Genomic DNA, 24,922 nt, shown 5'->3' on the forward strand with positions numbered 1-24,922 from the left:
GGAATGGAAGGAGAGGGTCTGGTTGGCTCTGGAGATAACTCAGTCTGGCTACTTATAATTTGTACCATTTCAAGAGTAGCCAAAAAAATAAGATGGTCACATTTCAGGGCCAAGGGGCCCCCCCCCCCTTTGGAGAAATAGTTGCACATACCCACATAAGCTGTCTTGTCAACCTCTGATAGTAATTAAAAACAACTAAAGATTTTCTGCCTTTTGCTTCCAAATGCCTCTAAATACAATGTAATACTACTCAACAATAAAAAGGAAGGAGCTATTAATACGTGCTACAAAATGAATGAATGTCAAAAGAATTATCCTAAGTAAAAGAAGTGAGGCAAAAATAGTACATACTGTATCATTCCATTTATATTTAATTTTAGGAAATGCAAACTAATTTTTAGTTATAGAAAGCAGATAAGCAGTTGTCTCAGCTCAGGGTAAGGTGACATGGACGGGTGGGTACATAGGATTACAGAGGACATTAAGAAACTTGGGGGTGATGGATATGTTCATTTTCTTTTTTTTTTTTTTAAATTTATTTTTTAAATTTATTGGGGTGACAACTGTTAGTAAAATTACATAGATTTCAGGTGTACAATTCTGTATTACATCATCTATAAATCCCATTGTGTGTTCACCACCCAGAGTCAGTTCTCCTTCCGTCACCATATATCATTTTCTTAATTGTGGTTGTGGCTTCCTGGGTGTGTACGTATACCAAAACTTCTTAAATTATACACTTCAAATATGTGGGATTTACTGTTTTCAATTATACCTCAGTAAAGCTGTTAACAATAAAACTAAAATATAAATAAATAAATGCGAGATTAAAAGTGTACTAACCCAGAATCACACCCCTCCATCCCATTATATCTAATTCTTGGGTGGTTTGTGTCTTTAAAAAATACTTCATAGGCAGACAGGCATCTATCTTCATGGTGAAGTTGGCAAGTATGCATTATGGTATCTGTTGAAGACACAGCATAATTCTGTTGACCCCTGTATGAGTGGGGCTTCCAGCCCAGAAGATGACTGAATCATGGAGATTATGTGTGGGCCATTTATGTCTTCTCTTATTTGCACACGCCTACACATACACATATAAGCTCTCACATGTTCAAATCTGCTTCTTACCAGGTTCTGTGGCTGAACCCATCACTGACCCCCCAACCCGGGCACCCAGCCACCCCCCCATCACTACCATGGCCGAAGACGCTGACATGCGCAATGAGCTGGAGGAGATGCAGCGACGGGCTGACCAGCTGGCTGATGAGGTGAGGGATGGAAACATGAGAAGGGAGAAAATGATAGGGAGCTGGGTAATTTGTCTTATTCAGGTTCCGGGGGAGAAAGGACTTCTTCTCATGTGTCAATTAGAAAGAGGGTGGGTCAGAGGGGCGGCGGGGTTGGGGGTGAAGTACGACTGTGATTTCCTATATACCAAAAGCCTCTGCACACGGAAATGTGTTAATTATAAAACCTACATACAAATTAATGTCTTAGCCCAAACTCCCAATTTCTAGAAATCTGGAGAACTGAAGATCCTCTAAGAAAAGCAATGTCTTTGGGTGTCTTACAGCCAGTGGTGTGCTGGAGCTGGCTCAATTTTGCGAGCTGATTGTTACATTTTCCAGAATCTTACAAGCTGGTATTAAAACTGAATTATGTAAACGGACAATTAAATAGATTGTATTAAAATCACAAGTATACTAAGTACTCAGAACTCACCACTTCCTAATTATTTTACTACTACGTATCTATGCTCTCAAAGTTCTTGAAATGTATTGGGTTTGTAGTGTGGGGATGCCATGTAATGACTTGTTACTACGAATCTTCCCAAGTTCACTGTCAGTGACGTCATGATGTACTTAGAAATCAAGACAAGGGAAGAGTTATTTATACTGTGGGAGTCTGCAAACACCACAAATCAGGGCTACACTTCTTGCTTTGTTGATTGTCTAGACTTAAGAAAGGGGAGAAAGTATTAATAATGCAGGTTATATTTGAAAGTGTGCATATCTGCAGCTATTTCACTGTGATAACCAAAAAAATTGAGACAAGTCTTCCAGTATTTGAAAACCATGATTCTCTTTAGCCAAGAAGTCACTTGCATCATTGAAAAGTTCCAACATATGTCTTCTTGTTTCAGTTCCCTCTTACTTATTAATGTAAATGAAAATGTTAACCAGCATTCATGCCAGAACTGCACTTATTCTACGCATACTTAGCTATAGGCAAAGAGGTCAGCAGCAATCAACAAAAGCTTTCTGTGAGAATCAATCGGTTATAAGGAATTTACACTAGAGAGTATTGTGTATTTTATTATTATTTATAAATTTTGTGCTATTCATCCTTTATATCATTAAAATAATGAGCTTAAATATGTATATGTATATTTATTTTATATTTGTAATATATTTATATTTATAATATATATGTATGTGTATATATATATATATATATATATATATATATATATATATATATATATTCATATAATTTTTTCCAGGGAGCCAAATGTTAAACATTTACTAGGATACCACTGCTTACGACCATTCCATTTCCAAAAGCAGCCTATTCACAGCTCTTCCAGGAAGGTTAACATTCTTCATGTTTCTGCAGAAGTTTGTCCAAAATAAATTCATCACTTAAAAATGCAGCTTTGAGAAATCACAGTGGCTGTTAGAGTCTAGTGGTTTCAAAGGAACTGACAACACTGTGCCTGAGGGACCAGCACTGAGTTCAGACTTTCCATCTCATTTTTTTCTTATCTAAGGATGAAGATAATTATTATAGCTGTCTCCTATAGGCTAATTATTTCAAATATGCTTGATTTTTTTCACCCTAAGGCAACAGCTTACTTTGTACTGATAAGAGATTCCAATTGTGTTTCTAGAGGCTTCATAAGAAACTTGCTGTTAGAATCGTCTCAATTCATGAAAAATTTTGTTTGTGCTTAAAATTCAATATTCCTGTTCCAGGAAGGCCCAGTTAGTCCTCTGAGTATTTGAGATAGTTTTTTATGCACCCTGCATATGCAGAATTATCTTTCCAGATTACTTTGTCTTTGATACCAAGATCATCTTCATACGGTTTTGATTTTATGAAGATCAGCTTCAATGTAATTGCTTTAGGACATCTTATTATGTAAAAAGCCTGAAAGGAAAGAGATTGAAAATGTGAAGGCCATTTGTGTTTTAGTTACAAACATAAAAGAAAATGTGACAGCAACCGTTTGTGTTTCCCAAAGGAAGAAAGTTGTTCTGATTTTCTAAGACCTCTGGATCCTGCATTCATCATATTTATGTGTTGTTGTTTTTTTTATCTTAGTCACTGGAAAGCACCCGTCGTATGCTGCAACTGGTTGAAGAGGTAAGGAGTGACCATATTTTATTATATACTAATCCCTTTCACTGACATATTCTTTTCCTAAACCCTACTATCTTTCCCTGGGCCATGATCCCATTGATTTCAGTATTAATGGCGCCTACAGGAAGCCAGGTAGTGAGGGAGATACTGTATTTAAATTACCAGGTAGTCATCAAAGTATCCACTCTCCTTCCCAGCCTGGGCTAGCTTTATAGTCTGAGAAGCAGAGAAGGATAGTATTTCCAAGTAAATAGTCCCAAGAAATCACAAAAGATTGAAGCGCTTTAAACATATTAGAGTGATTTTTAATATATAAAGGAATTATCTACATAAAAATCTCATTTATAATGATTTTGATGCTTTTCAGTTGCATCTAGTCTTGACATTCTGTTCTGTCTTTAGCTACATGTATGACTTTTAAAAACATATGCTTCTGTAGGTATAACATTTTCAGAAATTATGTTTAGAGTGAGGCACTAAAATTCATGAAATAATAGGATAATTCTTTAATAGGGAAATATCAAGACCAATAATGTAAATATAGAAGCTCCTTTATATTCCTGACTCTGGATTGAACATCCATTTGCAAGGCATGGTTAATGAATCCCATACTATTTTTAAATGGGTAAAATAGGGCAGATGGCAATTATGGAATCAAAGGCCATTTGCAATAAAACCCACTGATTCCAATTTGGGAGAGGAGCAGTCAAATAGGAAGAATAAATGAATTAATTGAACTTGTCCTTTGGGAGAGATGAAGTAGCAAAAGAATGGAATGGGTTATATTTGTCTTAAATGAATAAAATAAGCCTAATAGTTTTTATTCAGTGAGATGCTATTTTAGCTATGCTTTTGGAACTGATTGTCAATGTATAAATTCATGTGTGGTTATCATTTTCAGAGATCTTAGGGATTCTCTAGCAGAATGATTAGATTAAATGAGCCTACTCGCCTCATGCTACTGTAAATTGCTTATACAATGACTTGAAAGAAAAAGAGATAAATTTTACAAGGCTAAAAGGAAGGGCAGCTGCCTCTCACACTATACCATGTTCCCCTGAAAATAAGACCTAGCCGGACAATCAGCTCTAATTATCTTTTGGAGCAAACATTAATATAAGACCCAATATTATATTATAGTCTGAGAAGCAGAGAAGGATAGTATTTCCAGGATACTATTTCCAGGATACTAAGGATAATATTATGCTATATGTTATGTTATGTTATGTTATGTTATGTTATGTTATGTTATGTTATGTTATGTCATGTCATGTCATGTTATACCCAGCCTTATATTATAGTAAAATAAGATGGGGTCTTATATTAATGTCTCCTCCAAAAGACGCATTAGAGCTAATTGTCCCGCTAGGTCTTATTTTCGGGGAAACACGGTAGTAGCCAGCATCTTCCCTTATTTCTATAGTTTCAGCTTTCACTTAGGAATGAACTATGATGGCTAAATGTGAAGTGCCACAGGAGGAGCAGGGAGAAGGTTACAGCCAGGAGCTCCCAGAATGCTTGGGAAGGGCAGAAAGATGCACTTAATAAAATCTGTTATCACAATAAATGCGTTAATTAATTAATTAATTAAAGACCATTTGAGGCTGCATTGCAGCACAAATTGGCACCCAGAGGAAGGCAGGCCAGTAAGGGACCCTGGGCCGTACAGGAAAGCAGCCTTCACTCTCTATCTACATGAAGAGAGATTTTTCTTTGCTCTTTCCTGGGAACACTACTCATGTAGAAATACTTGAGGACCAAGAAGGTGGCAGATAATCTAAATCTAGCAGTGCTGGCGAGGCTTTTAGAGTAGACTTATTATCCCTCCTGAGAACAAATGAAAGAAACAAACTTTAGTAACATTTCTGTGTTAGCTCTGATGTTGACCTGAAGGAAGCCCAGAAGTCCATTGACATACCGTGTGTCCTCAAAAAGAAGACCTACCCAGACCGTCAGCTGCTCTAATGCGTCTTTTGGAGCAAAACTTGATATAAGACTCAGTATTATATTATGCTATATTATATTATATTATATTATACTACATTATACTACATATTGTATTGTATTACATTACATTACATTACATTACATTACATTACATTACATTACATTACATTACATTACATTACATTACATTACATTACATTACATTACATTACATTATATAAGACCCGATCTTATTTTACTATAAGACCGGGTCTTATATTAATTTTTGCTCCAAAAGACGCATTAGAGTTGATTGTCCAGCTAGGTCTGATTTTCGGCGAAACACAGTAGAACATGGAACGTGGTGGAGCAAATGCATGATAACACACCGCTGTGAACTGGCCCCTCACCCGTTGGAGTCTTGGAGTCACAGACACTTCTTGTTTATTGTGTCTTCTGAAACTGCAGGCAGTGTTGGCAGTCTTGAGAAAAGAGTATCTGCTCTAATTTATTCTAGGGGATGGGGGAATCTCAAAAGCTCTATTAATTGAAGTAGGATTCTTGAATCATACATGTTTGTTTTTCCTAAAGTGTTTCTCGATCAAGCATGCAGTTGTATCTTAGAACAAGGAGCAAAACAGATGGAAGCTCTCGCTTATCTCTAATAAGTGAGAGGAGGCTATTAGACTTTCTATACTTAGGAAATTACAAGCAAACCATTATTAGAGTAGATTGATTTGCTCTTACTTCCTCCTGGGTTATTTTATATTTATGGTCAAACACCCATTATGTCTAGGGCATTGGCTATTTAGATGATATTCTTCTTTCCAATCAAAAAGAAATTCTCTTTAAAGAGAATTAGCATTAAATATTCATCAAGGGCAGAAATCATTTGGAAAATAGCTAAGCATTGAAATACCAGGATCTTGCGCATGATCCCAAAGCACATCAGTGCTATATAATTTGAATTGAGCAGAGAATTCTTATTGAAATTTAGTCTCAAAGACAGGAAAGGTTACTAAACTCATGATGTCTCCCGAAGGCAAACTGTCTGACTTTGTGCCATCCCTCATAGACTTTAAGGTGTAGCAGAGAGGCAGGATAGAGGTTTGCTTTCTAATAGAAGCCATTTTCAGAATTTCAAGGACGTTGTAAAATTACACAGAGGTCAGTGGGAAAGTTCAGAAAAGTTGAATGCCTTACACAGGTAAAAAGTTTAGAAATTATATACTCTTAGCACTTGGTTCCCAGCATGGAGGTGAGAAGTGTCTCTTTTGATGGATGCATTTCAACAGATGGTTATGACATGTCTAACTCTGGGGAGAGGGGAAGGAGAGAAAATATAAATTGATATAATGCAGGAAAACAGCTCTGAAAATAACTCTGTAAATTTAAGGCCGTACCTGTCTGAGGAGCATAGAGGAGGGAACAATTAAGTCTGGTAGGAGAGTCATGAATGTATCCTCAAGTTGGGGAGTGTTTAATTCTAGGCAAAAAAAAGTTAAATGCTAACACTAAATGCAGGAAATGAAGCCTACATTTAATGCCTTGGGCTATGAAAACGAAGCCCAGGAAAGGCCACACTGCTTTAGGGCAGGCTGATTCAAAAGGTCGGAGTGGTGCCTGAGGGCTACCCAACATTTAGTGGATGTTTTAGTATCTTTTTTATGCCCACTTATCTTCCAAGACACTTTGGCCAGGAAAAGAGAATAAGCATTCTAAAGCTATGTCTGTGTTTTGTCGGACTTCCTGCTGAAAATGAAAAATTCAGGCTGGCAGTTGTTTTCAGACAGGCAGGTGTGGGCCTTGCAGAACTCTGGCAGTTGAGAGAGTGCCTGGACCATGTTTGTTTCAGCTCAGATGTATTGGCCTTGGGAGAAAACATCTCAGAATGACAAAATGAAGACTTAAAAATGTTCCATGAACATGGTTTTAGTTCATATGCAAGAAAGGAGAAATAAAAATAGAGAAATAAAAAGAAAAAAGAAAGAAATGAAAAAAAAAAAAAAATCCCTCACATCTCAAACTGCTCTGTTTAAGTAGACAATTTTCCCAGCAATCTGAAATAGAAACCAAGACTTGAGCTAAGACAAAAATAGAACCACCTTTTCTCACTCTTAGTTATTAAAACATAATACTCTTTGAGGAATGAGAGGAAGTAATATTCTGCCTTCCCTGAGGTATTGTCCCCATCCCTGCCCTTTCTCACTTACGCTTCTAGTTTCCCCAAAAGAACAATCCAGTTATTTTGATAAAAGCTATCCCCACAACAGTGGAGCCAAATGTGCCTTATAACATTTATTGAGAGCCTACTGTATGCAAGGTATTGTGCTCAAAGCTATCAAGGTCAAACACACATTATCTAATTCAATCCTTGCAGTCACCTTTCATTACCACAGTGGACCCTTGAAGGACGAGGGGGTTAGGGGCACCCACTTCCTGTGCTGTCAAAAATCTGAGTATAACTACAGCATTTTGATCTCCATTTTACCAAGAAAGAAATTGAAGTACACAGTGGTTAAGTAACTTGTGTGAGACACACAGCTACCAACAGCAGAGATGAAGTTCAAGTTCAGGTCTACCGGATTCCAGAGTGTGAATTCTTATGCGCAGTAACTTAACTTCCCATTTACCAGCAACCACTACAGTACTTACTTTTTTTTTCCTTTGAGAATTCCACAAAAAGCAAAAGGATCAAAGAAAATAAACAAAAATAAAAGCAGTTCATCCTAAACTGACTGAGATTCAATACAAATGAAGTCATTTATCTTAATGTACTTCTTGAACCATGGCCTCTCATAGAGTGGAACTTGTATAATAGAAGCCTTACATTCTATAGCTCATTGTATCTTCTTAAGTACTCTGGGAAGTGAAGGAGCTGTTTCTGTTGCCATTGGACAGCTGGGAAAACTGACACAAAACAGGTGACTCTAAAACAACAGAATTTCAAACATAAGTCTAGAATTCAGAATTACTGACTCCCAGATCCCACCTGCTTCCACATGACCAAATTGTCTCTCACACTGTGAAGTACAATTGAGAAGCCATGCATTTGGCTGTCTACCCCTATCCTTAGTGCCTGGAGCAGAATGGAAGCTCAACAAACACTGGTTGGATGGATGGATGGATGGATGGATGGATGGATGGATGGATGGATGGATGGATGGATATGCGGGCCAGTGAATGAATGAACCAACCTCCCAACCACCCAATCTTATTTATATCCTTACCCTTATCTTAAATATGGGAAAACATCTTGAAAGGTCCGGTGACTCTTTCACAATCTCACAACTAGTTGCTAGCTGAGCTAAGAAAACAACCAGCATTACTGACTCCTTAATCAGAGCTCACTGCTTCTGTTCTCCCAAATACTGGCAAGCTCTTGCTCCTTTAGAGGTTATTCACAGAACTACTGGGAATAATTTCCCTGATGAAACTTTAGCACCAAAGTAAACAAATGTGAAATTATATTTGCAGAGCACCATATAAAACAAATAGGTATAACAACTTATCAAAAAAGTATAAACAGATGAGAGTTAGACTGACCAAACTGAAATCACTAACCTATTTTCTCACCCTCTGCCCCCAGTAGAATGGAACAGGGATCTCATGTACAACCTTGACTTGGATCCTCAGAGAAGAAAACACTCTAAGATGTCTCTGGTCTCACCATAACTTTCTTTGTCACATCCATATGTCTGAATAAGCCATCTGCTTTTTATAACTTGTCATAAGCAATGGCTAACATTTGCAGAAAAGGGCACAGAAATCATTAAAATACAGGCAAGTGTAGATGAACCTCCATTTACAACACATTTAAGGAAAAGATTTGAAGTGTACTATGGAGTCTAGACTCTTGGTGCTCAGTGAATGTCCTTGCACCAGCAGCAGCCGCAGAATGGAAGAGCATGTTAGAAATGCAAAACCTCAGACTCTACTCCAGTCCCACTGACTCAGGACCACCATTGTAACAAGGTGTTTCCTATGCAGGAAACTATTCCTATTCCTGTGCATGTGTAAGTTTGAGAAGTCGTGGCCTTGAAGCTTCTGATGGTAGTTGACAATGATGTTATTAATATTTTTAGTTTGCCTAGATTTCCTGCTGTAGATGAATTTTCTGAAGGTATTTATTTTATAAACACTTCAGTGATGCTAATTATAGGCCAGGCACCATGCTAGTACCTGCCACATATTAATTCACTTAATTTGCATAACAACTCAATGAGGTAGTAACTATCGTTATCCTTATGTGACAAATGAGAGAATTGAGGCACAGAGCCATTAAGACATTTCCCTTGAGGTCCCGCAGCTAGGAAATGAGATCACCAGGATTGCAGAGCAGAGTCTGGCTCCACAGCCTGTGCTGCCCATGACTTCTGAAGTTGTCCTCAGCCATCACGCTCCGAACTACACCCTGATTTCCCAACTAAAACCTATCGAAAATGTGTTCAAAAGGAAGGTAGGCTTTTGTGTCCAGGGGAGTTCACTGGACACATTCTCTGAAGTGGAGAATGATGAAAGCTCACAGAAACCATTTTTAGTGTTTTATTTAGTGTTTTGAAAGTACTATTGGAGTTGAATTGTTAAAATACTGTTTTAAAACATATAACCTCCCTCTGTTGACCTCCACTAACATCTCTCTCTTTCTTTCTTAGTTTAAAGTAAGTCAGTGAAAACTAAATGGGGCTATGAGAGATGTCTTATTTTAGAATTTATTCTAGGGGCCACAGGAGCTTTCCTTGAAAAGCAATTAATTCAAACTGTAAGCAATGTCAGTTTGTACTAAATTTAACATTCACCCAGTGAAATGGGAGGACTTTACTTCCATTGAGAACTGTAATAAAGAACTATAATAAAGCTTATGAATGAATTATATCTAACATTATATTATTGTACGGAGTTTTAGATTGCAAAGTAAAGAAAATTAGATCTCTCTATTCTGAAATCTATTTCATATTTCAAGTGAAATAAGAAATAGACTTATTTTTAGATTATTCTGAAATCCTTATTATATGAGACTAATCTTTATTTCTCATCTGCCAATCCCTTCTCTAAATTTCACAGAAGAGTGAGTTTCCTTTTGAGCTGTTTTTCTCGACCTTTGTGAAGCAATCCTTTGTTTTGATAAACCTAAAAATCTTACTCCCCAAGATTTTATGCATCTTCCCAAGTGGGGCATCCCTCCCCAATTTGATCATAGAGACTTTCTGATGTATCGTGCCAGAGAAGACTTTGTTTAGAAGATTTTGAAAGATTAGCTTTCTGTGGTTGGTGTTACAAAAACTGTAGGTATTTTTATTTTTCAAATACAATATCACGGTACAATACTATGCGTATTCCAATTCCATGCCAATTCTCATTCAAACCTTACCCCATGGAGAATGAGCTACCTCTCCCTCTTCCACCCTGAGAATCCCTGACAGAGCAAGTCCACAGGTGACCCATTCCTCTGAGTCCCTCCATAGCTCCTAATATTCTTGCCATATTTCCTCCCTTTTTTTCCTTTGGTCCTTCTTCATTTTCCATTTCTAATAGAGCTAATTGTCCCCTTACTGATTTATCTTTCTCTCTTTTCTCTCTAACTCTTTTTCAACTTTGCTACCATTATTGGAATATAGAGTAAAGATGCTGGTATCAGGACTTTGGTTATGTTGGATGAACAAGGAGGTAAGTTGAGATTTCTTCAGTAAGAACAATTTCTCATCCAAATGAAGTGCATTAAAACTTTTTTTTGGTGCCTACACAGGTGGTCATTTTGACATGTGTTAAACATGTATATAAGTGTGAGGATTCTAGGGTATTTATCATCTTGCCTTTTTTTTCTTTTCCTTTTTCTGTTGAAAAGATTGGTAAATGTACAGAAATGTTGAGGCCTTCATGATTGAAGGAATGGTACTACCCTCCCTGTTACATACGGTGGGAGTAACAGAATTTTGAAGGCAAAAATCATTTGTTTGGTTGGTTTTTTAAATGACAGTACTTTGGACAGTATGAGAATTCTCTTATTCCACTTATTCCCAACTTTTTCCATAAATTTCATTTTCTTCTGATAGTTCTCAGATAGAATGAGATAATGGAATATGTCATGCTGTCCAATTTCTTTTGACTGTCCTAATTCAGTGTCTGGCAGTTTTGATTTCTAAGTCATTATGAGGATTCTTTAAATTATTGGATGCTACTTTTAACAAGCTATAAGCAGAGGAGGATCATTGAAAAGTGGGAAATTAAACTAATTGAAATATTGAACCTATTTTTTAAATTATTATGGAGATTCTAGAATCAATGGAAATTATAGGGACAATATTTTATTATAGCATCTCTAAAGTGGAATCTAGAAGGATATTACCGAAATTTTTCTTTGTCTCAATACATATAGTCATATGGTGATGATTTGTTTAATTTTAGCCACAAGTTAGTTACCTGATTTCATACTGAATTCTTATCATAAACAGATCTTTTTGAGAAATGTTTTTCTCTTTATTCATATTTTATGAAAGCATTAGAAAATGCTTCAGAATCTTGAAGAATTTTTAATGTCAAAGATAAAAATGTAAAACTTATTCATAACATGGAACAGCATAAACAAACTCCAAGCATAAACCTCAAGCTGGGGAAAATTTGCCATACAGATAAGAGACATAAGGCATTTTCCTAAAATACAGAGTGCCCTTGCATATTATTAAAGAAAAGGGCAACAAACTAAAATAAAAATGGATGAAAGCTACAAATAATCAGTTTACAAATAGACATGAAACCATGCTTCAACCAACCATAATAATGAGATACCACTCTTTAGCAGACTGGCACAAACTTTTTAAATTTATAACCCCCAATGCTGTGAATATGTTGAGAAAATAGAAACTCTTATTCTACAGATGGGCATATTTGAAAAGTAATTTGATAATATTCTCAAATTTTGAAGCTCACCTATCTTTGACCAAGACATTCCATTTTTAGAATTTAGAATGCAAATATACATTGACAACTATATAAAGAAAAATGTACATGCCTTACCTGTAACAGTGTAAAACTGGAAACAATCTAAATGTCTGGCAGTGGGGAGACCAACCAAATGAATTATGGTATAGACATAAAAGAAATATTCTGCAACCATTTATTGTAGGACAGGGGACAGAGGGGACTGGACAAAGGTATATCATTGGGATCCTCTGAAAAGCAAATGCTAAGAATCAGTTAGACGTGTATGAGGTTTATTAGGGAAATGTTTGTGATGGGTCAAGGAGAGAGGAAGCAGGAGTAGGCAGGGAGAGCCTTCAGACTGTGATGTGGGTCTGACATTTGTAAGCGGAGAAGAAGGGGGAAGGAGGATTGGGTAAGAAGGGTTTCAGACTGCAGTGCTGCACTGAAAACGTCTCCAACAGCCTAATGGGGAGCCCAGGAGCAAAGACTACCCAAAGAGTAACCCCATTTTGAGCAGGAATGCCTCAGCTCTCGTAACCCCATATGCTCAGCCTTTGGCTGGAAACATCCCAAAGAGAGTATGGCTTCCATGTAAATGCAGTGGCAGATCCCATAGGAGCAGCAGCTGGAGGTGTCTGCTAATACATTCCTCCTGGCAGATTCCCTCTTGAAGGGACATCTGAGGGTCACACCCTCATGGCTGTCATGTAAGGATTTACGTTTTTATATTATTTTTTTGTATTCAAAGTTTTCAATAAGTATACATCAATCAATCAAAAACGTCAAGAAATGTTTTTGGAAAGCAATTGCACATCAAACCCAATGCTTTCTCCCCAATTTTTAAAATACAAATTGTCACAATTTATATGCAAATAGCGTTGTCTAGTGGAGTTGTATTTTGAAGAAATTTCAATGGCTATGAGAGTCTTCAGAACTCCCCAAATGAATTTGCTATAATTGTAAGATTTACTGGCTTGATCTTTGTAACTGCTCCAGACTTTGAAACTCGGGATGCAGCAAAACATGCTTTTTTTTCAGTTAACCAGCGGGTTCCCATATAGAAGAGTGGTACCTCATTTCCAGAGCAAAATTGATACAACTACACTCAAATAATTAACAATTCCACCTTATTAACTCTTTTAGTTAATAATTTGTATGTGAAGGGGGTGTAAAAAGGGGCATTGCAACAGGAGGAAAGGTTTGGGAAAAATTTAGAATAATGTCCTTTATTCTCCCCTAACTATAAAGCAGTGATATAAAAACATGGAAAATAATATATACAAATCTGGGACCAAAAAGAGAGAAAGTGAATAACATGCTTACCTGAGTTGCAAAATTCATTGTACTTTGAGGAAGAAAATCTAGAGAAAAAAATTGCCAAAATCACCATACAAATGCAAAAATATATCATTCTTAAGTGCAAATGATTCCCAGGAACATCTATAATTATTCTCTAAGAAGAAAAACAGAATAGTAGATTTCCCCCATGAGATAGTTAATATTCCCAGTTAAAACATTTCAATTGTGGCCACACCAGAATAACTTCTGAATTCCTCAGTTAAATGACTTCACATGTTCCATTTATACTATTATAGCAGATGAGGAACTTTTTAAATGACAGATGAGCAACAATTATCTTCACTGCCATCAAAATGTGTTTTAATTCTGCCTATGCTGTGTTTAGTTGCAACTGCTTTAAAATTTTTCTCCAGTTATGCTCTACCAGTTTTGTCTATGCCTGAACACCAAAAGTGTTGACTGCTTCTATCCTGCAGCTGCACAGGAGTCTCAAGAAATAGCTGTCCTCCTAAGGAACCATTCCATGTTGTCCAGCTAAATGGTTTCACTCAGAAATTCCTTACTGGATTGTTGTTTTATACCCAGGTATCAGGCAACATCAAGGAGCACTGAGCATGACAGACGGCCCTGGAAATGTACTGAGTCTTGGGATTTTTCTTTTCTGCAAGAGAAATCCCCATGAAACAGCCTTAGCACTAATGTGGGATGATTTAACCTTTCACTTTCTTATTTCTTGTTCCTTTTGTTGGTCTTTGCTGGCGTATGTGTTTGTTTCAATGTTGAAGCTCCATCTCTTGGGAAAATCCCATGGGATCAACTCTAAAGAGTAAAATCACTGACCCCTGCCTGGCAGAGTAAAGGCAACGTCAAGCCTCATCCAGAGAGCCTGCCGACATTCTTAAAAAGTTCATGGCACTACAAGGTAGCATTTGTGAAAACATCCGTCTTGCTCAAGTCCATTCACTGATACTATTATGAATGACTAAAGCTGCATTGCCCAATATAGGAGCCACGAGCCATATATGGCTATTGAAATTTATTTAAATGAATCTCCATATGTTCATCAATGCAAGAGAAAAGAAAATCATGTAGGCAGCACCTTATAACTGGATATACTCATGAAGGCTTGCACACTGAATCAACAGCATTAATATTTTGCTATTCTTCTGTGTTTTTTTCTTTTTTTCTTTTTTCTTTTTCCAGGATGAGGATTCTGCCCTATTTAAGTAAGATTAGTAGAAAAGATAACTAAACTTAGATCCCTGAACATTCTGCCATTGGTGGATCTATCACAAATAACCAATCATCCAAACATGGCAAAAGAAATTTCAAGTTCTTGTCGCAACATATAGTGCTGTCTATTGAAATACCTCTTTTCACCCAAAATGTTACTCTCCTCTGAGGCTCGAAGAAAAAAGAGAAACCAGCCAGAAAGCAAGCTAAGGGAGGGAAGGAGCAGTCAGCCCTGGACAATGCATTGCATCAGCCTCCGAGATGCTGCTGTCCACCTCAGAATGGAATTAGAATATTGGTTACTTTCAAGCATTTCCTGAGAAATGTCATCATAGAAATGATTGATGTGCTATGAAGTCCCAAAATGCTTAACATATCCTCAGACATAACTCTGTACACCCTAAAAATTAATATTATTTTTGGAATATCTGTGACAAAATGGTTCCACAATATTTTTTAATAATCTAAGCGTTTGACTTATAATTGTGCATAAAGATACATTCAACCAATATTGGTAGCTATAAAAAAGTTTTCTGAATCAACTTTTCTGAAAGTTTCAGAATTCTTCTTACTAGCTATGACCTTGCCAAACAAGCTGGTGTCTATGGAAAAACCCACTTCTGAGAAACATGGATTTGGACCTGCCTGTTTTTATCTTTTAACTTGAATTCTCTAGTTCAGAAGTCCAATGTTCATGGGTCAATTTTTATGTTACATCGTAATCCCTGGAGACATAGTAAGTGGGGCTCCTGAAATGTAGTCAGAGAGTTAATATTTTGGTCAAAAATATAAAGTCAAGAGAAACTCTTCAGGAAAAGCAAATACTTGAATATATATTTCAGGCTGGAATCCGTGTGTGTTTCAGCTGTCATTAATTGAGTCCAGCATACTTTTCCTCTGAGCCTAGACACTCCTTCAGTCTCATGTCAGCCCAGCACTCCAGGAAGCTATTAGCAAGTCTTCAATTGGATTTGGCACCCCTATTTCTATTTGTACTTAACATGGTTCTTCTTTTGATGATGTTGAGCTCCTTTCCCCCCCACCCCCAATCCCCTCATTTGATAATTAATTTCATCTACAAACTAATTTATTACATTCTTTAAAGGAAACTGGAATGAAGTGCTCAGGAAACTGCACAATCTTCTGGAATGTAAAGAATTGCCTTCTTTTTCAGCCCTTTCAAGGATTGTCTTAAAGTCGTCACTTACTATACCTGTATTTATTCAGCAGCAGTTCACCAGCACTACACTGCTATTTCCTCCAGCTAGCCAATGCAGGATAAACACTGAAATTTTGTTTTCATCAGTCATTTGAAAAGTATAGCAGAGACAACAGATTCCTAATAAGCTAAATTCTGTTCTTTGGTCCCACAAAAGAGAAAACAATAGGCTCTTGTTTTCCAAATATACCGTCTTCCCAGTTTGGGTCTCCAGTGACCCTTCATTTTTCAGAATGATAATTTCCACTGTACAATTTAATATGAAATTGTTTTTAAGTGACTACTGATGCCCGTAGACCAGAAATGTATTTATCAGTTTTATTCTAATCATACCCATATTCCTGGAAGCATAAGCGTGTAAGCCTCAAAGTATAGATGAAAAGAGGAATGGAAGTGTAATTAGGTTTTGTATTTAGACGGCCAAGACATCCCATTGCTGCTTTCCTTTAATGGTCTTAAAAGCTGTCTTAAAAATCCTTTCATTGAACTTGTAGTTTACTCGATTTAGTGACGCAACTTCTGAAAAATGAATCAGTGGTGTATGTAACCCTGGCAACCTAGGAGTACAATTCTTTTTTATGGCTATTGATCTGTGTCTTAGATACACTAAGGTCAGCTTTGCTGGCAGCGATGACTCAGTATTGTTCCATGTTCCAATCCACTGCCCCTCCTCTAGAGACCCATGCACACGTGTTCCCTGCTTTCTGCCTGGAGTTAAGATCTAGCGTGCCCCTGTTGTAGAGAATGGGAGATCAGGGGGCAGAGAAGTGAAATACTTTCCAAAGCTTTTGTAGCAAATAAGTCAGAAGATGAGATGAGGAATTTGAATGTTCCAGTACTTATAATGTGGTGTGCTGATGCTGTCGTTTTTATGGCCTCTATGCAATAAGTATTCAAAACCAAGAACTGCCCATGAGCCACCTTTGGCTAGATAGCTACTACTAAGGAAAAAAAGATCTGGAAATTGTTGCTAATTATTGCTGTGGTTGTTATTGTCCCCAAAGAAGAAGAATTCTGTTTTCTACCCTTACCTGTTAAGGATGCTTAAAAAAAGATCGAGACATTTTAAGGTTGAAGCAGATACTATGTCTAGTAGCATTAAATCTGAATACCAAACACATAAACTAACATCCTGTTTTTCATTCTCTTGGGTGTTTCACTGGTGTCTGAGTAAGTGACTAGGCTGTGTTTTTTTCCTGGACAGTCAGCATCAAACAGGCCTACCTACCCCATCCCATCTTGTCTGAGTTACAAACTATTTTGAGCATTGTTTTTGTTCATTTCCTTCTACCCACGCCTGGGTAGGGCAGCAGAAGCAGTTCTACAGCAATGCATCCTCTTGGACAATGCATTGTAATATCTTTTTCTCTTTCAAATTCCGTTTCACATAGTCATTTCTCATGTTCTGTTGGAAACACCCAAAAAATTCATTCCACACTGTCATCCCTTTGTCCTAACCAGAACAACTCGATCGTGTCGAAGAAGGCATGAACCATATCAACCAAGACATGAAGGAGGCCGAGAAAAATTTAAAAGATTTAGGGAAATGCTGTGGCCTTTTCATATGTCCTTGTAACAAGTAGGTACTGGGTACCAGCTCTAATCTGTGGCGTCCAGTTTTCTTTCTTTCTTTTTTCTTTATTTTTTAATGTCAAAGTGAATGTCTGAAGTTTTGTCTTTTTTTTCTTTGTCCTTTTTCATCTGCTTCATTCTGTGGGGATAAAATACTTGTGTTTAATCAGAACAACTGGAACGCATTGAGGAAGGGATGGACCAAATCAATAAGGACATGAAAGAAGCAGAAAAGAATTTGACGGACCTAGGAAAATTCTGCGGGCTTTGTGTGTGTCCCTGTAACAAGTAGGTGCTGCCTGCCTGCCTGAAGCTTTGGTTTCCCAAGGCCCATCTCCAAGCCTTGACAAGCTCATTCCTGCCAGGCACAAAGGCAGGATGAGCATGTGGCATGCAGAACAGATCAATAACGTCTCCAGTGCATTCATCTCATAGCATAGATGATATTAGTGGGAGTTACTGTTGATGCATTAAAAATCAGGCATACTACAGTGAAAGCTTCACTGTCAGCAACTTTTACTGATGAACGTTTCAACATTTTCCAGAAAGTGTACCTCAAGACCGAGACTAGCCTCAAGAAAGAGGCACCTGATGCATTTTATTTTCTCCCAACCCCAAAGGCCAAAATTGCAGCTATAGAAAAGATGGGGGGTAAGTTTGGAAGATGAGAAACACATACATCAAGGTTTGATTTTTCAGAAGCAAAAGAGACAAGTAATTTGGCCCAAGTAAGCATTCTGTAAGTTAGACAGTCTGACAGTGATTCCCCCTTTCAACTGCCAGCCAGTTGTGAAATCTGATCAGCGATTAGATAATTGATGCCACAGCTGCAGCCAATGCAGAGGTGATGAGTCCTTCAGCGTGAAGTGCTCAAGACCTACCCAAATCGGGCCTATCCCTCTCCAATTCTTCCTCTTGGAAGATCTACCTGTACACTGGCCGAAATGTTGAAATGTGTAGATTTTGCATGCACAACATCACAAAACATTCAACTGTCCTAAAGGTCCTGCAACGCTTTTTTGGAATGTAGCAGAAATGTGACATGTGGTTATAAAGGTTTGTAACAGAAGGAACCTGAAAACGAGGGTTCTGGAAGATAGTCTCATTTGACTAGTGGTGAAAAAAAAATGCATGAGTGGGTTGTCCAACATGCATTTGGAAAATTAAACCCATTACGTGATCTCCCTCACCCCTCTCACTTCCCTTTGAACAGAAGCTTTTCCATAAAAGCTCTCATGATCCTAGCTTTTAGAATAGAAATTGATGTCATTTCTAGCTGATTATGTGACCATTCACATCCTTTAAACTTTGAGGCTGATTTAAAATATCCCACTTCCTGTTTAGGAGGGGAGGGGCTCAATTGACAAATAAATTTAAAACATTTTTTTTTTTTTTAAAGAATGATCTACAGTAAAGTCTGATTAACTGGAATCTAGCTAACTGGAACCCTCAAATATATTTATGTTTTTCCTCCTTTCCACTTTGGGCAAAAAAAGACAAATGAACAAAGGGGGGAAAATCACATCAGGGATTGAAAATGGTTCTCCTTCGAGGGCAATCTGGTAGTTTGCAATCTTTCACTCAATCTCCATCCTATAACTTTCAGATCTAAGAGGACCAAACAATAAGAGTTGATGTTCAGAGGAAAGGCCATCAGACACATCAAGAGAAACCATAACCAAGGAATGATTTGATCACGTTCACTACCATAAGACTCTAAGGCAGGAAGGTGGCTCAAGAACCTAACAGATATTCAATAATCATCCCTGAAACAAAATTTTCCTCCATGGCTGACTGTTAATTAAAGTCATCTAATTCACCAAAATGACTCGTTGCTAAGCATTCCAGTTAGTCAAGATTTAACTGTATATCCTTCAGTGGCCACTTGCCCCCAAGTGAGATTTCCACCTGTTTTGTGATGATTTCCAACAGATATATTTTCCCCATTCATCAACTCTATGTGGAGGAAGGGTGGAGGCAAGCCCCCCTGGGATGGATTCTAATGTTCTGATGAAGTGATGGCCCCTATGAATTCCACATCTTAGTTGGTACTAATTCCTTATTGCACAAGAGACCCTAACTGAGCTTCAAAGCTTGACCGAAGTGTTCCCTATTGTGTGTGAATAATGCTGTAAAAACCATGTGTCACAACGCAGTGGCTGGTGGTGCCCTGGACTCTCGGGGGGCTTCGCCCTGTCTCGGCATGTTTCAAAGGATTATGATAGATGTACGGCAGTTATGTGAGTCTATGTGCAACATTGTGGGTGCAGTGATTCGCCTTCTTTCAGAAACGCAAACTTTCCTACCCCTTGACTTTGCCAAAGATGGTATGCCAGACATTTACATAGCAGAAAACATCACAAGGTCCATATAACTTCTTTCACTGTGAGGCGGGAGGGGATGGGGAATTGGAAAAAAAACAAAGCCAGACTTGAGGCTCTATTAAATTAGTTTTTGGATCCTGTCCCACCGAGTGGGCCCATGGCTCTTTCATGCAGTAAATTCTGACTACTGTAAGGGCTGTGGCATATACACTAGATTGTGGGAGTCATTGAGATTCCATTTATTCAGTTTTCTGATTTGCCTCCAGGGTAGTTTGATCCCCAATCTGCAAATATTAATATTATAGCCTGTTTTAATAGATGGCTGTGGTTCTCTAGTGAAAGTAAAAAATGGGTTAAATTCTGGTATCTTATAATAGAAAATGTAAACATGGGACCAAAAGAAGTTCTCTTGTTTTTGGACTAAAAAGCGTGTGGTTTCTACTATGCAAAGAACATAAAAACATCTTTGATTGCCTTAAATTACAACACACCCACCAAAATATGCTGCACGTGTTTCTATTGGGCACAACAGGTATGCCTGGATTTTAAGTTTGTCTCCAAGGCAGCTCAGTGAAATACGGCCCATGGAGACCACACCAGTTCCAGACCTCTCTCCCCCTACCACATCCCAGGATAGTTTGAAGTAGGAGTTTGTAATCACTCCCACCCTGCCCTTGAGCCCGACAAAGAAGCTATTGAAACTGCGTTTCAAATCCTCATGAAGGCTATTACTGTCCCGCTAGTGCCTTTTTTCGAGAATGGTCAACTTCTGGAGTAGTTTGGCTTAAATGAGAATGCTTCACTTTCTACTCATGCCTGTAGCTGGTGCATGAAGAAGACATAGAGGGATTTCCCTTTTTGGTGCTAGATGGCTTGTTCTCTCTTCTATTTTCCTGCATTCATTTCACTACGCCTCTTTTACTTTTTGTCTCTGTGGACAAAGGTTTGTACATCAACTCTGGATGTATGGTGACTGTTTGGAAGTACCGATATATTATCTAATTCAAATCACGTTAGAGGCAACTCAAAGACCATCACTCTTGGCCAACCACCAATCCTTTAGGTCCTTCACGCAGAGTTGGAATGGTTAATTCCACACACGCATTGAGAGAAAAAATTAAATATGGAATCTTTGCATGATGGTGTGTAAAAACTTGGTCAAGTATGTTTTCCTTGATTGACAGTGTGTTGCTGTGGTGTGATGTACACACTCTACTTGGCAGTCTTGTTTTGTGTCTGTCTGCCAGTATGTTTTTCTCTGTGTTTTGTGTCTCAAAATCTAACTATGTCATCGAAATAAAACCAGCTACCTTAATCCTCTTCTTAAATCCCAGTAAACCACAAAAATAAACCAAAACAAGAACAAAATGTGGGCAAAGGTTACAGTCTTGACAATTGCAATTGACTTGATTGGAAATGAAATGCTGAGTAGCTGAGGCATGGTGGTGGCCAACTGTTTGGGTCCAGATTATGATATATCGGTATTCTCTAATGCCTCAAATTAAAACTCATTTGCTTGGTTCAGTTCTTGGCTTGAGGAGATAACCATTGCTGTGAGCTTGATGCTCCACCCCCTTGTCTTGTCACTCACCCTCTTTTTTGCATAGGCTTAAATCAAGTGATGCTTACAAAAAAGCCTGGGGCAATAATCAGGATGGAGTGGTGGCCAGCCAGCCTGCTCGTGTGGTGGACGAACGGGAGCAGATGGCCATCAGTGGTGGCTTCATCCGCAGGTGAGCCTTGTGCAGCCCGCACTGTAGCAGTTGTCTATTTTTTAATAACAGCCCCAAACTGAGTAGTTCCTAAAACAACACCCATTTTATTACTTATGAATCTGTTTGTTGGCTTGGACAGATCTTCTACGAGCCTCTCCTGGGCTCACTCATTACATACAATTGGGTGTGGGATAATACAAAATGGCCTCACTGGTTTATCTGGAGCTGTCACCATTTGCTGGGGTGGGCTAGGGCTTTCAGCAGAGCACCTCTGTAGCTTCATGTAGCCTCTCCAAAAGGATAGCTCAGGTTTCTTACATTGTGGTAAAAGCATTCCAAGGGGCAGGCTCCAATGCACAAGGACTTTGTTTGTGTTGTGTTTGCCAAAGTTTCATCAAACAAAGCAAGTCACATGACCACATCTAGGGTCAATGCAGCAGCAAACAGGCATCACATTCCATGAGTTTAATTGAACAGAACTTATTAAAGAGATTGTTTACAGAAGTGTGGGCAGGGTTAATAACAAACACTGGTAAAGCACTTATGGCCTAGCAATAGCAGGAAGAATCCTGAAGGGACGGGAGAGAGCTGTTACTAGAACCTGACAATAGTTCTGGCTGTGGGCAGGGGCTGTTGGCAGAGAAATGCAGCCACTACTGAAACTAGCAGGAAAAGAAAAAGGAAATAAATGTCTCACTCCTCTTGCCCTCCAGTCTCTCAGTGGCCACTGGCTAAAGCTCACTGGAAAACAGAGGGTGAGAAAATCTGGTTGACACAGTTGTAGAGAGGTCAGCTTCTTGGGGCAGAGAGCAAAAATCAGAGAACAGATCTGGGGGTACAAATACAGAACACTGAGCATACCTGGATTCTTATTAATCATTTTCTTTCAGAGCTGGAAGCAAAAGCCAACTGAAATATCTATTTTAAAAAATCTCAAATTACACAGATCTGCCAATTCAGAACTCAGCTTAGGAGACCAGAAAACAGAATAATAGGAACAAATATTTGTGTTGTTGAAAAGAAAAAAAACTCATAAGCTACTATACCAAGACCAAACAGCGAGTAGGGTAGCTGTTTGTATAGCTATCTATACCCAGGCCACTGTAGCTGACATTGCCAACCAATAGCCCGTATTCAAGTGATGGGTCACTGTTACTTAGGTATAAGGTTTAGATATCTACCTAGACTCTCACAGATGACAATTCTAGTCCTGTTTCTGTCTGTTCTCAGGAAAACGAGACCAGGGGATCTGAATGCTGGCTGTACATCAGAATGGCCTGAGGGGATGTGTTCTTTTTTTAAATACCAGTGTCTGGACCTAATCCACACCCATTGAATCAGAATCTCTAGAAGTGGGACCCAGGCATGTGAGGTTTTTAAAGGTCCTCAGGTGATTCCAATATGCAATCAGGACTGCGAACCATGGAACCAGAAATAGGCCTTAGCTGTTGATGATCATTTAAATAAGCTTCTGTACATTAGGAAGTTCCTCCTTTAATTTTCTCTGACTGGACTGCTTTGAAAACCTTGTCGGGCTAGTCTGCACTGGGACTTACGATGGGGGAAGGATTTCAACCCCTCTGAACATTTTTAGCACATCGCAGCCTGCAGTGGGGAAATGGTAATTAGCCAGAACATTCTGGAATAAGTACCTACTGTTTGCAATAAAGAGTTACTGTCTTCTTAACCTTCAAGCTGAGCTGTGGAAAAAAGTGGTAAGATGGTAAGGTACTTAGAGAGCCAGATCCTTTCTACCCACTCAAATTGGAACAATAACTTTTATCACAGTTTTTTTCCTTCATTCACTATGCCACCAAAAAATCCGTAGCATTGAAATCTGAGCAAATAAAAATCACCTTGAACAAATAGTTCCCTTTGGAGTTCTTGGAAGCAAGAGGGATTAAGGGGCAGAGTGTAATTATTATTACTCTCCCCATTGATGTTGGTCCCAAACGGGAAAGGAGATGAGCAGAGAAATTCTCTGACTTAGCACATGAGCTTTTTCTTTCAATCTGAATATGACTCTTGGAGATGTTGGTTGACATTTCAGAAAGAAAAATACACTTTCTAACTAGTTCCATCTTCATTCTCTGACCTGGAATCCTCCCAACTAAAATAATTTTATCCTTAAAAATGAAAATTGGGGTAAACATTTGAAGGGAGAAAAATGTTGTGCTGGTTGAAGTGAGAGAAGTAGATAAACTATTTAACGTATCTTCTTTAAAAATAGGAATTCAAGGTTTCGAAAATGCATTTTTAAAAATTATTATCTAAAAAAATAAAATGAATGAAAATTATTTTCTAATGTATGAAAGCTAAATCATTTTCTCATATTGAGTGGAGATTATAGATGGATAAGATTGATACCTATCGGTCTATGGATTTTTTTCTAAATTTGAGGTCCTGGATACTTGCATTATTTCTCGGTCTTTATCCACTAAAAGTTGTTCTTTGACACCAGGGTAACAAATGATGCCCGAGAAAACGAAATGGATGAAAACCTGGAGCAGGTCAGTGGCATCATTGGAAACCTTCGTCACATGGCCCTGGATATGGGCAATGAGATTGATACACAGAATCGCCAGATCGACAGGATCATGGAGAAGGTGAGCATGTGGCTAGTCAGCAAGTTTCCATTGCTCATCACTTCTTCTGAAATAGCCGCTGAGAGAGCATGAAGGGCATGACACTCTCAAACCGCGACATTGGACTCAGGCCCGCTGGTAGATGGAAATTTTCTCCTTAATTTTCCAAGACAAAAATTTAGCAACAGACAAATAAAAAAGAGGGTAGAATTTAATCTAGCAGCTATTCCTCAAAGGTACTTCTATTTCAGGCATTGTGCTAGGCGCCGCAGGATCTATAAAGAGGAGACGATACCATTACCACTGCCAAGAAACTCACCGCCTAGGGGAGGCGCTTAGCCTCCAGATGAATTCACTACCACAGAAAATGTAATTCACCAAGAAAGCCACACATAAAATGCTAAGTAGTTTAGATGAGGCAAGATTTCAAGGGTCAAGGGGTGGGAAAATCTCAAATTAAAAAAAAGAGAGTTGAATTTGAACTGAGTCTTGAAAGTTGGTTAGGAGCTTGCCAAGTAGATATGATGTAGGAATAGAATCAGGAAATGGAGGGAAGAATAGTTACTTTAGTTTAGCCAGAAGATGAATATAAGCTTTGATTTTTTTAAATGCCAAAGCTTTAATGATAGTTCAAAAAGGCCCAGAGTTCATTTCCAGTCCAACAATGCACATGTCCAGATCTCATAAGCTTATGAAATTGAGTTCACACAAGGATACCAGATGTAACTCTAAGACTGATCCCAGAGTGTCACCATGAGA

General features: G+C 38.3%; 1 protein-coding gene across 4 annotated transcripts in view; it reads left to right on the forward strand.

The window, feature by feature from the left end:
• SNAP25 (synaptosome associated protein 25) overlaps positions 1 to 24,922 on the forward strand; it is an 80,743-nt gene that overhangs the window by 50,170 nt on the left and 5,651 nt on the right. For 3 of the 4 annotated variants that reach the window (XM_019734892.3, XM_019734893.3, XM_088789263.1), the window contains 6 exons: positions 1,138 to 1,274; positions 3,331 to 3,372; positions 10,914 to 10,962; positions 17,710 to 17,827; positions 21,471 to 21,596; positions 24,040 to 24,184. In XM_019734892.3, coding sequence (XP_019590451.1) covers positions 1,203 to 1,274; positions 3,331 to 3,372; positions 10,914 to 10,962; positions 17,710 to 17,827; positions 21,471 to 21,596; positions 24,040 to 24,184 — 552 coding nt within the window. In that variant the 5' untranslated portion in view covers positions 1,138 to 1,202. Of the gene's footprint in view, positions 1 to 1,137; positions 1,275 to 3,330; positions 3,373 to 10,913; positions 10,963 to 17,428; positions 17,547 to 17,709; positions 17,828 to 21,470; positions 21,597 to 24,039; positions 24,185 to 24,922 lie in introns of all 4 variants that reach the window. The other variant, XM_019734894.3, reaches the window with a different exon arrangement.

The sequence above is a fragment of the Rhinolophus sinicus genome, chromosome 13 (genome assembly GCF_057876585.1).
Source record: "Rhinolophus sinicus isolate RSI-liver-muscle chromosome 13, RSI-T2T, whole genome shotgun sequence".
NCBI classification, from domain to species: domain Eukaryota; kingdom Metazoa; phylum Chordata; class Mammalia; order Chiroptera; family Rhinolophidae; genus Rhinolophus; species Rhinolophus sinicus.